Source organism: Physeter macrocephalus, chromosome 2 (assembly GCF_002837175.3).
Source record: "Physeter macrocephalus isolate SW-GA chromosome 2, ASM283717v5, whole genome shotgun sequence".
Lineage (NCBI taxonomy): Eukaryota > Metazoa > Chordata > Mammalia > Artiodactyla > Physeteridae > Physeter > Physeter macrocephalus.
Window position 1 is genome coordinate 132727677 of NC_041215.1, and position 12686 is coordinate 132740362.

At 43.8% G+C, this 12686-nt stretch overlaps 2 protein-coding genes across 2 annotated transcripts in view; both read left to right on the plus strand.

Moving 5' to 3' along the window:
* The window catches only part of LOC102988955 (UDP-glucuronosyltransferase 1A10), a 68315-nt gene extending 60750 nt beyond the window's left edge, over positions 1 to 7565 (plus strand). The window contains exons 2-3 of the mRNA XM_007103185.3: positions 5933 to 6076; positions 7213 to 7565. Coding sequence (XP_007103247.1) covers positions 5933 to 5944 — 12 coding nt within the window. The 3' untranslated portion in view covers positions 5945 to 6076; positions 7213 to 7565. The remainder of the gene's footprint in view (positions 1 to 5932; positions 6077 to 7212) is intronic.
* UGT1A1 (UDP glucuronosyltransferase family 1 member A1) lies at positions 441 to 11833 on the plus strand. Its single transcript, XM_007103187.3, has 5 exons — positions 441 to 1304; positions 7213 to 7344; positions 8015 to 8102; positions 8391 to 8610; positions 10867 to 11833. Exons 1-5 carry the CDS (start codon positions 441 to 443, stop codon positions 11162 to 11164), a joined length of 1602 nt encoding a protein of 533 aa, XP_007103249.1. The 3' UTR covers positions 11165 to 11833.
* The last annotated feature ends 853 nt before the right edge of the window (positions 11834 to 12686 follow it).

Below are 12686 nucleotides of genomic sequence, written 5' to 3' on the forward strand. Positions count from 1 at the left end.
AGCTGCATAGCACAGGGAGATCAGCTCGGTGCTTTGTGACCACCTAGAGGGGTGGGATAGGGAGGGTGGGAGGGAGACGCAAGAGGGAGGAGATATGGGGATGTATGTATACATATAGCTGATTCACTTTGTTGTACAGCAGAAACTAACACAACATTGTAAAGCAATTATACTCCAACAGAGATAAAAAAAATGTGATTCAAGTGATTGTTAAGGAATTCCAACCAGTTAAACTGTTGTTGCCTATGAAGAGACCTAGTCAAGTTCTGCCCTCTTTATCTCTAAAAGTAAACTTCCAGGTACCACTAGCTGACTGACAGCGATCGTCACGTGACATAATCAAACATTAACTTGGTGTACGGTTTGGTTCTTGCGCTGTGTAAGTAGGAGAGGGCAGACCTCCGGCAGGTGACAGTCCTGGTAGCAACGGCAGGGGCACCATGACAGCAGGGTCCCAGGGTCCGTGTCCACTCCTCCTGGGCCTGCTGCTGTGTGCGCTTGGCCCTGCCCTGACGCAGGGGGGGAAGCTGTTGGTGGTCCCCATAGACGGCAGCCACTGGCTGAGTTTGGCCGGGACCGTCCAGCAGCTGCGGCACAGGGGACATGACGTAGTGGTCCTCGCACCCGACGCCTCCATGTACATTAAAGAAGGGGCATTTTACACCTTGAAGAGGTATCCCGTGCCATTCCGAAGGGAGGACTTGGAAGTGGCTTTTATAAACCTTGGGCGTAGTGTTTTTGAGAGCGATCCTTTTCTGCAGCGCGTGGTCAAAATATACAAGAAAATCAAAGATGACTCGGCTCTACTTTTTTCCGGCTGCTCCCATTTACTGCACAACAAGGAGTTGATGTCCTCCCTGGCAGAAGGCAGCTTTGATGCTGTACTGACAGACCCTTTCCTTCCCTGTGGCCCCATCGTGGCCCAGTACCTGGCTGTGCCTGCCGTGTTCTTCTTGAATGGACTGCCGTGCAGCCTCGACTTTCAGGGTACCCAGTGCCCCAACCCACCGTCCTATGTGCCCAGGCCTATGTCCTTTAACTCAGATCGCATGACCTTCCTGCAGCGGGTGAAGAACATACTCATTGCCTTGTCAGAGAGCTTTCTGTGCAGCATGGTTTATTCCCCGTACGCACCACTTGCCTCGGAAGTCCTTCAGAAAGACGTGACTCTCCAGGACATTATGAGCTATGCATCTATCTGGCTTCTCAGAAGTGACTTTGTAAATAATTACCCAAGGCCCATCATGCCCAATACAGTTTTTATTGGTGGGATCAACTGCGCTAGCAAAAAGCCACTATCTCAGGTGTGTATTTGAGTGGGAACGTTTAGATGCCTGTAGTCTAGCAAGTGCTTTGGGTAGATGAGCTCGCCCCAGATGCTGAAGGAGCATGCTGAGATAGGCTCAAACGTCCTCTCTCGTTGATTTCTATCTCACCAGTCTCCTAGGTCTGAGTTGTAATTTATAGCTGTCTTTGGCATCATCTTCCGGGTTATTTCTTTTATCAGATGCTTCAGGAAAGTGTATTTTGGTCACTTTATTCTGTGCACTCCAGCAGATAATAATCAATTAGATGCGACACCGGTTAAATGCCATAAACACAGCATGCTGGGTTCAGGGTTCCTTGCAGAGAACAAAATTGTGCTTCATGCCCTTTGCCTGTGACTGGGTCAGGCTCGCAGGAGTCAAGATTGCTGAAATAATTTTTTGATATCTATAGATCCCAGCAGGGAAAATTGCCTTTATGTTCCTGATTAAAGGTCCATTTCTAGATATTCTGATAGGCTGAATCCTGCAGTTCCGTTTCCTCTACTAAGCAAATCACCAGATAGCCAGGTCCTGACAATGGGCAGAAAGTTCATGCATCTCTCTTAAATGCTTATATGCTCATTTTTTTTCCCCTACACCATTGGAAGGATGCAGAAAAGTAGCATTCACATCCTCTTCCGAGTCTCAACGGAGGAGATGATAGAGAATAGCAGGAGAGGCTCCTTCAAAAGGGGCTTTGGGAAGGATTCTTCAAGAAGATGACATTTCAGCGGCCGTGCATTCATTTATTTTTCAAGTATTGGTTGAGGATTTGCTGGTAGCCCAGGCACCTTCCAGGTGCTGAGTCTGGCTCCTACTAAGGGGCTGTCATCACCCTTGGAGAGCGATGAATCTTATTTCCAGTGTGCCCCTAGCGTGATTCATATTTTAAATGATCATGTAATTGTCACAGCCAGGAGAAACTCTGGGCGGCGGGAAGAAAGCCAGGAGAAATCAAGGGTGAGGTGGCTGCCTCCACCTCAACTGCTTCAAGACAGAGCCCCAGAACGGGCTCTGATTCCGCCCCTGTAATGTGGAGAGAGATCTGATAATCCCTCAAAAGTCCTACGGCAATAAGATTCTGAGAAATGGCCCATTGGACACATTTGCGTCTGATGGGGTGGTCTGGTGAAGAAAGAAGGAGGTGGTGTTGATTTTCTGAAAGCAAGATGAGAAAACCTAAGAGTATAGAAAACCATTAATGATTCTCTTTCAGACAGAGGAAAAGGAAGGGGTGAAATATCATCAAACCAATGGGCGTATCTCAGGTCAAAGGAAAGAAAGCTAGCCAGCACATCCAAGTGAGATGTTCATTTCATTGCTTTGCGTTAAGTTTGCCACTGATTTTTGGCAAACAGTCTTTATTTATTTAAATGATCTCCTTTATTTTGGATGTTTAATGGGAGAGGCTGCAGAACTTTATCAACTACCTTTCTTGATACCATATTTTTATATCATTTACTGATATATTTTTTCCCCTGTAAATTTGTCTAAGTGGTGAATTGTATTGAGTATGTATTGGTTGCTGCCTTGTTTGGTGCAAATAAGCTTAGGTGTGAGAATGTCTCTGTAAGTTGTACCAAATAGTAGCTCTCCTTGTCCTATTTTAAATGCTTTTAATTTGAAATTCCACTTTTTGGGATAGTAATATCACCATTCCTGCATTATTTTTGTTTACACTTCTCTAGTGCCTCTTAACTACTCCATATCTTCAAAACCTTCTTCTTTCTCTTTAAACAACATGGAGCTGATATTCTTAACCTAGTCAGGCAGATTCCTTTAATAGTTGAATTTTTCCTGTTTGTACTTAACAATTGATAGATTTGATTATAATTCTTCCAGTTTATTTATTTATTTATTTATTTATTTTTTGTGGTATGCGGGCCTTCCTCTGCTGTGGCCTCTCCCGTTGCGGAGCACAGGCTCCGGACGCGCAGGCCCAGCGGCCATGGCTCACGGGCCCAGCCGCTCCGCGGCACGTGGGATCCTCCCAGACCGGGGCGCGAACCCGGTTCCCCCGTATCGGCAGGCGGACGCGCAACCACTGCGCCACCAGGGAAGCCCCTTCCAGTTTATTTTTATTTCGCTTTGTCATCTCCCCTTTTCTTGATTTTTGCTGGTTTGTCACGTTGCTGTTATCTTTTTTCCTTTTTATTAATTAAAGAATGTCACTCTGCACTTCCCTCCCTCTAGTGGGGACCATTCTACTCCCAATGCTGTTGGTAAAGGTCCAGAACTTTTCAAGAATAAAGATAAAATCTTTATTTGGTAATGAGAGTCCGTAGAGCAAGCACAGCCTGGTGTTGGGCATACCTTTGGGGTGCCTGAAAGAATAAAGATGCTAGAACAGTGTCGAGAGCAAAGGCATGAAACTCAAGAATTCCAAGATGTCAGTCCCCTCTCGGGGTGAGAGACCATCTTTACAGGCATGTAGAGATACAGAGATGACATCCATACATCCACATTAGTTGTGAGGAAAATAGCCAAACAGAAGATGGGTGAGAACATACTTGAAGATGCCGAGGAAAAGAAAGAGTGCTGACCAGGGAAGCCTGCAATGTTGGTAAGTGGCTCTGAATGTATAATGATAAAGCGACATGTTTCCAACATACTAAGGGTTTCACGAGGCTTCTTGCAAAACAAAAGGCATTTGGGAAGGAAAAATCTAATAAAAGCCTGGAACTAAAAATACTAAACTTGCAGCACAAGCCAGGATTTTTATATTAAAAGCCTCCTTGGAGTAGGCAAGTCTTTTCACTTCAGGGAGCCTTATTTTTTTGGAATGGGATAAGAGGTGGGGGGTCGAGGTTTATTTCAGTCAACACATGGCTTCACTCTTTGGCCGTTCCAGAGACTGAAATCGGGGCAAGGTTTAGGGGAATTTTGCCAAGTAGGGGGTAGACCTTACCATTACTGAATCCCGTACTGGCCCAGAATCGACTCTGGCCATGATAACACAAGCTCTGCAGCTTGCCCTTCTGTGATCTGTAAACGGACTTTCATGGCATTTAAACTCCAGCCAAGTGATATTACCTAACTTTGGGTGTTTATGTCCCTGCGTGTTCCTTCTGTGTTAAGCACGTCCTGCAGTGGCTGAGTGGCTGTGGAAGGGTATGGAAGGAGGGGACATTGGCCCTTTCTAGACAAGGTTAAAGTGAGAGTGGGTTTCATGAAGGAGAGGACGTCCTAGGAAATTTAGGAAATTCAGCGTGGTCGGCGGGGAGGATGATACCCGCTCCCTGACCTTTCAGATGAGCCCGATGGGAAGGGCCAAGACACAGCTGCCAGGAGCCAGGGGCCTAGAACAGGGCCTGAGGCTGGTGGGGGCGGACTAGACAGTGGGATGGGCCGGCAGTAGGGCTGGTCAGTGGCTTTACCGGCATGCTTGGAATCAAGCTTGGCAGCCGTCTCTGAAAATCATGTGCGCTGAGCCCCGTCTGAAGTCTCCTAGCTCACATCCAGGGTAGCCAGCATCCTGGCTTGTCCAGGACTGTTCTGGTTTTAACACTGAAAGTCCCAGGAAACCCCGCAGTTCTGGGCAAAGCCAACCACATCACAGTCTCACTAATGCCCTTGGCACTCTTTGGAGACATATAAAACCATCTGGAGACTCTCAGGGAGTTAATTAGATCATTAATAACCGACAGTTGGGGGGAAATTGCCCTACGTATGCCTTGCTCTATTTCCTTTAAGTGGATTCCCGCTGTGTATGTGTGCGCCCCTGCACGTGTGTGCAGCAGGTGTGTGTGCGCGTGTATTTCCTGAAGCCTGGAGCACTCTGGCATTGGCTCTGAAGTTTGGGAACAGATCAGGCTGAGCTAAGATTATTGTCCAGGGCTGAATCTAGGAGCTGCCTTCCTCTCTTCCGGAAACACACCCACCACTCATCTCCAGGTTTTTGTTTCAACACTGGGACTAATGCTGCGTTCTTCTCATTGCATCATTTTGTTGCATCCTTTCAGAGCTTTTGTTTGACATCCGTCTCTAAGTCTGTTCCTTATTACTTTAGGGAAGGGCCTTTGCCTGGTCGTAAACTAGAATCTGTATTCACTAGTTGGGATCCCTGCCATCTCTGATTCTCACCCCATACACACAGACATTTTCTAAAACCCTGTCTTCCTGCTTTATTCAAGGGAACCACAGATTGCTCGTGTTCTAGTGGTTGTCAGATTCATTGTTAACTGGAAAATCAAGCACGGTGTACAGTGCAAGTACACCAAAACTCGCTTGATTAACAAAATTACTCCTTGGGAATTCCCTGGCGGTCCAGTGGTTAGGACTTTGTACTTTCACTGCCGAGGGCCTGGGTTCAATCCCTGGTTGGGGACCTAAGTTCCCACAAGCCGCACAGCGCGACCGAAGAGAAAAAAATTATTCCTTGATTAAAAAAAGTCGACTTAATGGCAACAGGATGCCGTTGGCAAAGGGAAGGACTTTGAATCAATTCAACCCCCCGTTTTTGAATGACGCTGTCTCACATGCGGAGGGCAACAAGCCAGTGTAATCTGCAGAGGGCTTAGCGTGTAGCCCTCTCTCTGTTCTTCATTCCTTATTCCTGTGTCATCTGGCCCAGAAGTTTCTTCAGAAGGTCCCATTGCCTCACCTTGAGCTTTGTCCTTAAATAGCCAAGGCCGTAATGCCTGCGGATGATCCTTGTTGGATGCCTCCTGAGACAATGGAGCAGCCTTACATTTGCAGCCTTCCTTGGATGACCATGATGGACATAGTGATATAAGGAATCAGCTTCTGGAACAGGACGTGAGCACTCTGTGAGGGTCATATGCTGGGTGGGTGAAGATTCTGCCTGTTTCTCCTTCCCACCAGTGGCTTTGGTAGTCAGGGTTTACTCACATGCCCTTGACCTTCTCTGAACTCCACAGAAGGGGCTCAGATCGCTGGGACACACTTGGCAAGAGTTTCTGTCCCTTATTTTGTATTTTTCATACCTAGTTTACTTTTTACAGTACATTAAGGGACCAGCAAAGAAAGATTCAAGTAAACTTCTGTATACTCTTCTTGCTAAAGCAGGCAAGTTCACTTAAACTCGTTAGAAACTCTTCTCCAGGAAAGGTGGAAAAATGCATGGTTGACTGGTTGAATGTCACCACTGAGTTGACATGAATATGACCTTTAATCATCCAAGTGTGTTTGGCTGCCATATGGGAAACTACCATAGGCTGCAGGGAAGCAAGAGCTGTGAAAGGAATGTTTTTGCTACTTGAGGCTTTTTCCTTAATCGTGAGTCTAATCCTTAATGCTGTCTGTAGCTTTCTGCTTTGACTCCATTCATTCTTTCAATATAAAAGAATATTCTAGAAGCCTTGAAAAGTAATACAGGTCTTTACTGTAGATTTTCTTAGACAGGCAACACGGGAGCTTTAATGTCCATAGAAAGCTTTCCGAAATCCTCTTTGGACAGTGTTCCTGTCCTCCAATGTTTCCTTCCACAGAATCTGCTGAAAGGCTCTCTCCTGTCTCCAGGATGCCCCTTTCCCTCTCCTCCCTCCTCCCTGTTGTCTCCTTCAGCCCCGCCCACCCCTAAAGGCCAGCTTTCCTCCCAGACTTTCCTAGCTGCCTGAAGCCCTGGGGAAGTGGATCTGGTCTTACCTCCGATCACTTTTCTTTTGGAAACTTGGCACATTACCTGGAATCTGTATCTCAAAGAAGAACCCAAGTGATAACTCTGTAAGGAGGAAGCCTTCCTCCTGTGGGATGGCAGGCAGTTAGGGAGGGAGGAATGCTCTAACACACACTAATGCTTTGTGTCTCTATCTCACCCCCGCCCCCCCACACACTCCTTTAATCACATTCTTGAGAGGAAGATACCTGATTCCTAGCTGAATGTATGCTGTCGCCAAAGAATATGAGAAAAAAATTTAACTGGAAATTTCTCTTCTGGTCCTAGGAATTTGAAGCCTATGTAAATGCTTCTGGAGAACATGGAATTGTGGTCTTCTCTTTGGGCTCAATGGTCTCTGAGATTCCGGAGCAGAAAGCTACGGAAATTGCTGATGCTTTGGGCAAAATACCTCAGACAGTAAGGAGATTCTACACGATTTCTTTTTATCTGTCTTCACAAGAGTTCTAACCCCAGGCTTTCAGTACCTAAATTAATTCTATGGCTTGGGCTTTAGGCTTGGGTTTCCCTGCCACTTCCCAATTATTAATCCAAAGTTGTTCTTTTTTTGCAATTTCACTCTCAACTACTCTGTTAAAACATGATCCACTTCACGAGGAGGTCTCCTTCTCTCTAAGTGACTCAAAAGTATATTAGAATTTATTTTTAAAAATAAAATGGGCAGGATAGTGTTTCTTCATATTGCATAAGAATATTCCTCCAAAAAGCTGTTGCTTAGAACCCTGGATTTGTTTCTTATATTTCTGCTTTAATAGTTCTATGCCCACTCATTTTGTTAAGTAAACTTTCCCTTGAAGTGCAGAGAAGTGCAAAAATCGTAAATGTACAGCTTGATGAATGTTCACAAGTTCACAAGGTGAACATACCCGTGGAGTCAAGCCTCTGGAACAAGACACAGAATGTTACCCATCCCTTCTTAGTCACTATACCTCCCATGCTTGCCAAGGTTATATTCATTCAGAGACTCTACTTTCTAGCTACTATAGCAGATGTATTGCTTTGTTTTAAAAATCATATTATGTTCCTAAACTTTGTTTTTTTTGTGTGTGTGTGTTTTTGCTTCTGCAAGGTCCTGTGGCGGTACACTGGGACTCCACCACCGAATCTTGCAAAGAATACAAAACTTGTCAAGTGGCTGCCACAGAATGATCTGCTTGGTACGTGGCGAGGCTTTGATGTGTAGGTCAAACCAAGGTTAAATTAAGAAAGTGGCTCAGGCAGTGCTATTCTAAAGAATCGTCTAGCTGGAAAATATTATGGCCAATGTATCTCACGTTGCTTTTTACCCAGTAGGACATCTCAACCCACATTTTCTTCTGCAAGTTTCTGCAAGGGCCGCGTGTGGATGGCACTGGGTCCTGAGAGTGCTTTCAGAACCTAGACGATGTCAGGTTGTGAAACTCAGTGGCTTGACTGCTGGCATCCCTCCCTGTTTTGCTTCTCAGGTCACCCAAAGACTCGGGCCTTTATCACACATTCCGGCTCCCATGGTGTTTATGAAGGAATATGTAATGGTGTTCCGATGGTGATGATGCCCTTGTTTGGTGATCAGATGGACAACGCGAAGCGCATGGAGACCCGGGGAGCTGGAGTAACCTTGAACATCCTGGAAATGAGTTCAGAAGATTTAGAAAAGGCCCTGAAAACTGTCATCAGTGACAAAAGGTAAGAGAGGAGCTACCAAGGAATACTACTTATAGTCTGGCCATCGCTTCACAATAAATATTCAGAAGTGAAAACAAATACGTCAAGATCTAATTTATAAGTAAGATGATTTGGGGTTATTAGTATTCCTTTTAGAAAAAGATGCTTTAATTCCTAGGGAATTTATCACAGAAGCGATTTTAAATATTATTTCCCCTGGTATACTTAAAACTCCAATTAAAAAAAAAACAGTGTCAATATAATAGATGTCTGATCTATAAGTTCCTGCAAAGAGAGAAGTATTCCATGACAAGAAACATAGTGTCCGTAAGATAAAAACAAACCAGGTGCTTAAAGGTAAGGCTTTTCCGAGCACTGAAACCTGTGAGAAATTTTGTCCATGGGGTTTATTAATGTGTGTGTGTGTGTGTGTGTGTGTGTGTGATGTGATATGACAAAGGCTTATAATAAACGCAAAGTCAAGTTTGTTCAAATGTGGCTATGAAAACAATTCAAAAGGCAAAAAGCCACCAGATCAAATTATCTCTGCATGAACTTTCCTGTATTGCTACAAGTGATAGGCTGATCAAGCCCTTATGAGAAGAATTGATTGCCAGGAGTGGACTTCATCCAATAATCAATTATGTATGTGCATGTGCACACGCATGTGTGTATGTATCTATGACAGTGTCGGGAGCCTTCACCCATGCTTGCTTCATTTTGAAGGAGGACAGATGTGAAAAGACTGGAGTGTGTTCAGATGGGAGGACACACTACACAGGGGGACACCGAGCCTGGACAAGGAAAACGTGCTAGAAATCATGGTGCTCGCATGTGTGTGATGTCTGTGAATGAAAAGAATTGCCTGCATAACCCCAGGGTAAAGTGCGCACAGTGTCAGTAACAACCTTCCCAGAGCGGTTGGTGTGGTTCTTTTCCATCATTCCAATTGGCTTCTGGCAACCCAGCATGTCAGCATCGGGTGGCGCTGCTCACATATCACTACAAGTAAAGCCCGATTTCTTTCCACATGCTGGAAACTCATTCTTGAGCTTCATATTAGTGATGTAATTTTGACCTTGCGTTCAGTGGTATGGACAACTACTTGTAACCTAAAAATGACTTGGTAGACGTTCTCTGGTACATTGTCATTTAAAAAAAGAAAAAACACTAATCAGTCAGCTTAAGTTACTAACTAACTTCATCTATTCATTTCTGAGCCATCTCCCTGTTCCCAACACTCTAAGCTGGGACTGGACCTACACAAAATAAAAAGAAGTGGAAAAATTTCCAACATCAGATTATACAACCAGGCCATATCAGGTGCTCAATAAATATTGAATGAATAAATGAAAGTCCAAGAAAATCTATTTTATAAGAGAAGATTTATATACAAGGAAGATGTTTAACAGAATTTATGGCCAAATATTAATAGCACCTTATAATAATGTATCCAAATAAAATGATGGACCTATTCAAGAAAAGCAATGATCATAACTGCTCCTGAATTAAGCGTCTCACTTTTCTCTTTCTTCTCTCTTTTCTTTCCCTTGCCTTCTTCTTCTCCTTATCCTCCTCCTCCTTCTCTTTCCTCTTTTAGTGCATCCATACTAAGGGTTGAAGTATCTAACCCATTTTGGATTTGGATATTCTGACTCAGCTGTCAACACAGTCCAAAATAAACAGGAATCCATTTTTCTTTAACAGGCTGCAAAGACACTGCCTCATGCAAAATTTAGCACTTGGAGGTTTGATGTTTCAACAGTTGAATTGAAAGTATAGCGCTGTGTTGGAGATGGCACTTAAAAATGGCTTTTACTTTGGCTAGAAGTGATTGTTTACAATCTCATTGAATGGGAAATCATTAATAATTTCTGAGATGATCTTTTCCTTTATTTCTTTATCTTGTTACCAAAAAAGGATGATCAATTGCCTACAAAGATATCACTAAAAAGAAAAGAAAGAAAAGTAGGAAGCAAGTTTCAAATAATTTAAAATTATAATTTTGGCTTCCAGTTTTCTTTCTTCCTTTCTCCCTTCCTTTCTTTCTCCCTTCCTTCCTCCCTTTCTTTCTTTCTTTCTTTCTCTCTCTCTCTCTCTTTCTTTCTTTGTTGAGATAAAGAATATTTAGTGTGTGTTTTCTTTTCTGGTTACAATAGAAACTCTGCCAAGTTTGGAAAATCTGGTAGTGTTCCTAACTGGAAGCAAGCATAGAGAGAGGATGGTTCACTACTGTTGGTGTTCCAGGCATTCACATAACTGTCTTTGTGTGTTCAGCTATAAGGAAAACATCATGCGCCTCTCTAGCCTTCACAAGGACCGCCCCATGGAGCCTCTAGACCTGGCTGTATTCTGGGTGGAGTTTGTGATGAGGCACAAGGGGGCGCCACACCTGCGCCCTGCGGCGCATGACCTCACCTGGTACCAGTACTACTCTTTGGATGTGATCGGCTTCCTCCTGGCGGTGGTACTGACAGTCGTCTTCATCACCTTTAAGGGCTGTGCCTTTGCCTTCCGGAAGTGCTTCAGGAAAAAAGAGCGAGTGAAGAAATCTCATAAATCCAAGGCACACTGAGAACTGGGTTGGAAACTTGCAAAAAGAGTCAGGTTAAATTCATGTTATGCTTATTCAGGAAATACTTTGCCAGAAAATAACACCGCAGAGTGTGTTTTAAAAAATAAAAATGATCTAAATGTTAGTCACACATATAGGTAGAGATATTTAAATATCTTTTCTGCTCCCTCCAGTATCTTTAATCTGGATTACACTTGTCATCTTTCAAATGACTTGCAGAGAGGGTTGGATAGGTCCCTCCTTCAATCTGCAGGACTTTACCTACTCAGAAATGGGACCTGTTTGGGAGCCACCGCTTCCCACCACTGCTCCCCGCCCCCCATGAGTTGTAACCTCATCTTCTGGCATCTGTAGATGGTTGTGATAGATTCCTTCACCAATAATGGCTGGTTCTAAATGACGCTCATGCTTCCCAGATGTCACTTTGTGCATTAAAGTAAGGAAACGTTTATTCCTTGTACTTGATATGATATGAATGAATGGTATAGATTTCTGACTTTGGGGGGAAAGAATGATGTATAAAATTCATGGGTGATATGCCTGAGCAGATAATCATTGCTTGAGCCAAATGGATCTGAGTTTGACAAAAGCCTAAATTATAGAGATTGGCAAGTATACTTTCTCTGATGTAATAACTAAAAACATATTAATAAATTCATATAAATTATATTTATTAGGTGGTCTCTTCATGGGTGTTGCATTTGTTTATTGTTAAACTACATGTTCTAACTACAAGAGTAATGCATGATTCTGACAGAAAATTTGAAAAATATACAGGTGCACACATACACACACAAGGAAATTAAATTCACCATTAACCATGTTCCCTGCAAATAACCACAGTGAGTAAATATTTCGGCAAATGTATATCGTTATAAAATATTGCAAAGACACCAAATATATCTAGTGTTTTCTAACACTCTTCCTTCACTTCATCCTATCGTGAATGTTCTCTCCAGGTCTTTGTATACTATTTAATGTGTTTTAAGTGGCCAAGGAATATTCTATTGCATGAATATACCAGGATTTATTTCATCACTACTTTCTGGTGTATTCACTTTTATTTTCTTTTAGAACAAAGACTTCACCGAATATCCTAGTAGCTAAGTCTTTGTACATATTCATGACTATTTCCATGCGAAAGTGCCTTACAACAAATCAGTGGTTGTCTGTTCCGGTTCCTTTAAGGTGAGGATCCACAGGCACGGAGTTTATCTGGGAAGTGAAGGGAACCCTGAAGGGGAGTGGGGAGTAGGATGGGGAGTGACGACCATCAAGAAGGCAGCTCTCTGTGGGCAGCAGGAACTGAATCCTGCTGGGTGACGCTCGGATCCAGTGCAGAAAACATGCCAGACTTACCCAGACCGGAGGCGCAAGGCCCTTGGGGACCTGAGCACTTGCCCCTGTCCGTGATTGGCTGTTCCCAGGTGGTATTAATTTCCCTGCACTTCCAGTCGGCCACAAGAGCAGGCAAGGAGGGCTTTAAAACCCAGAGAGATCCCAGGGGAGAGAAATGCAGGTG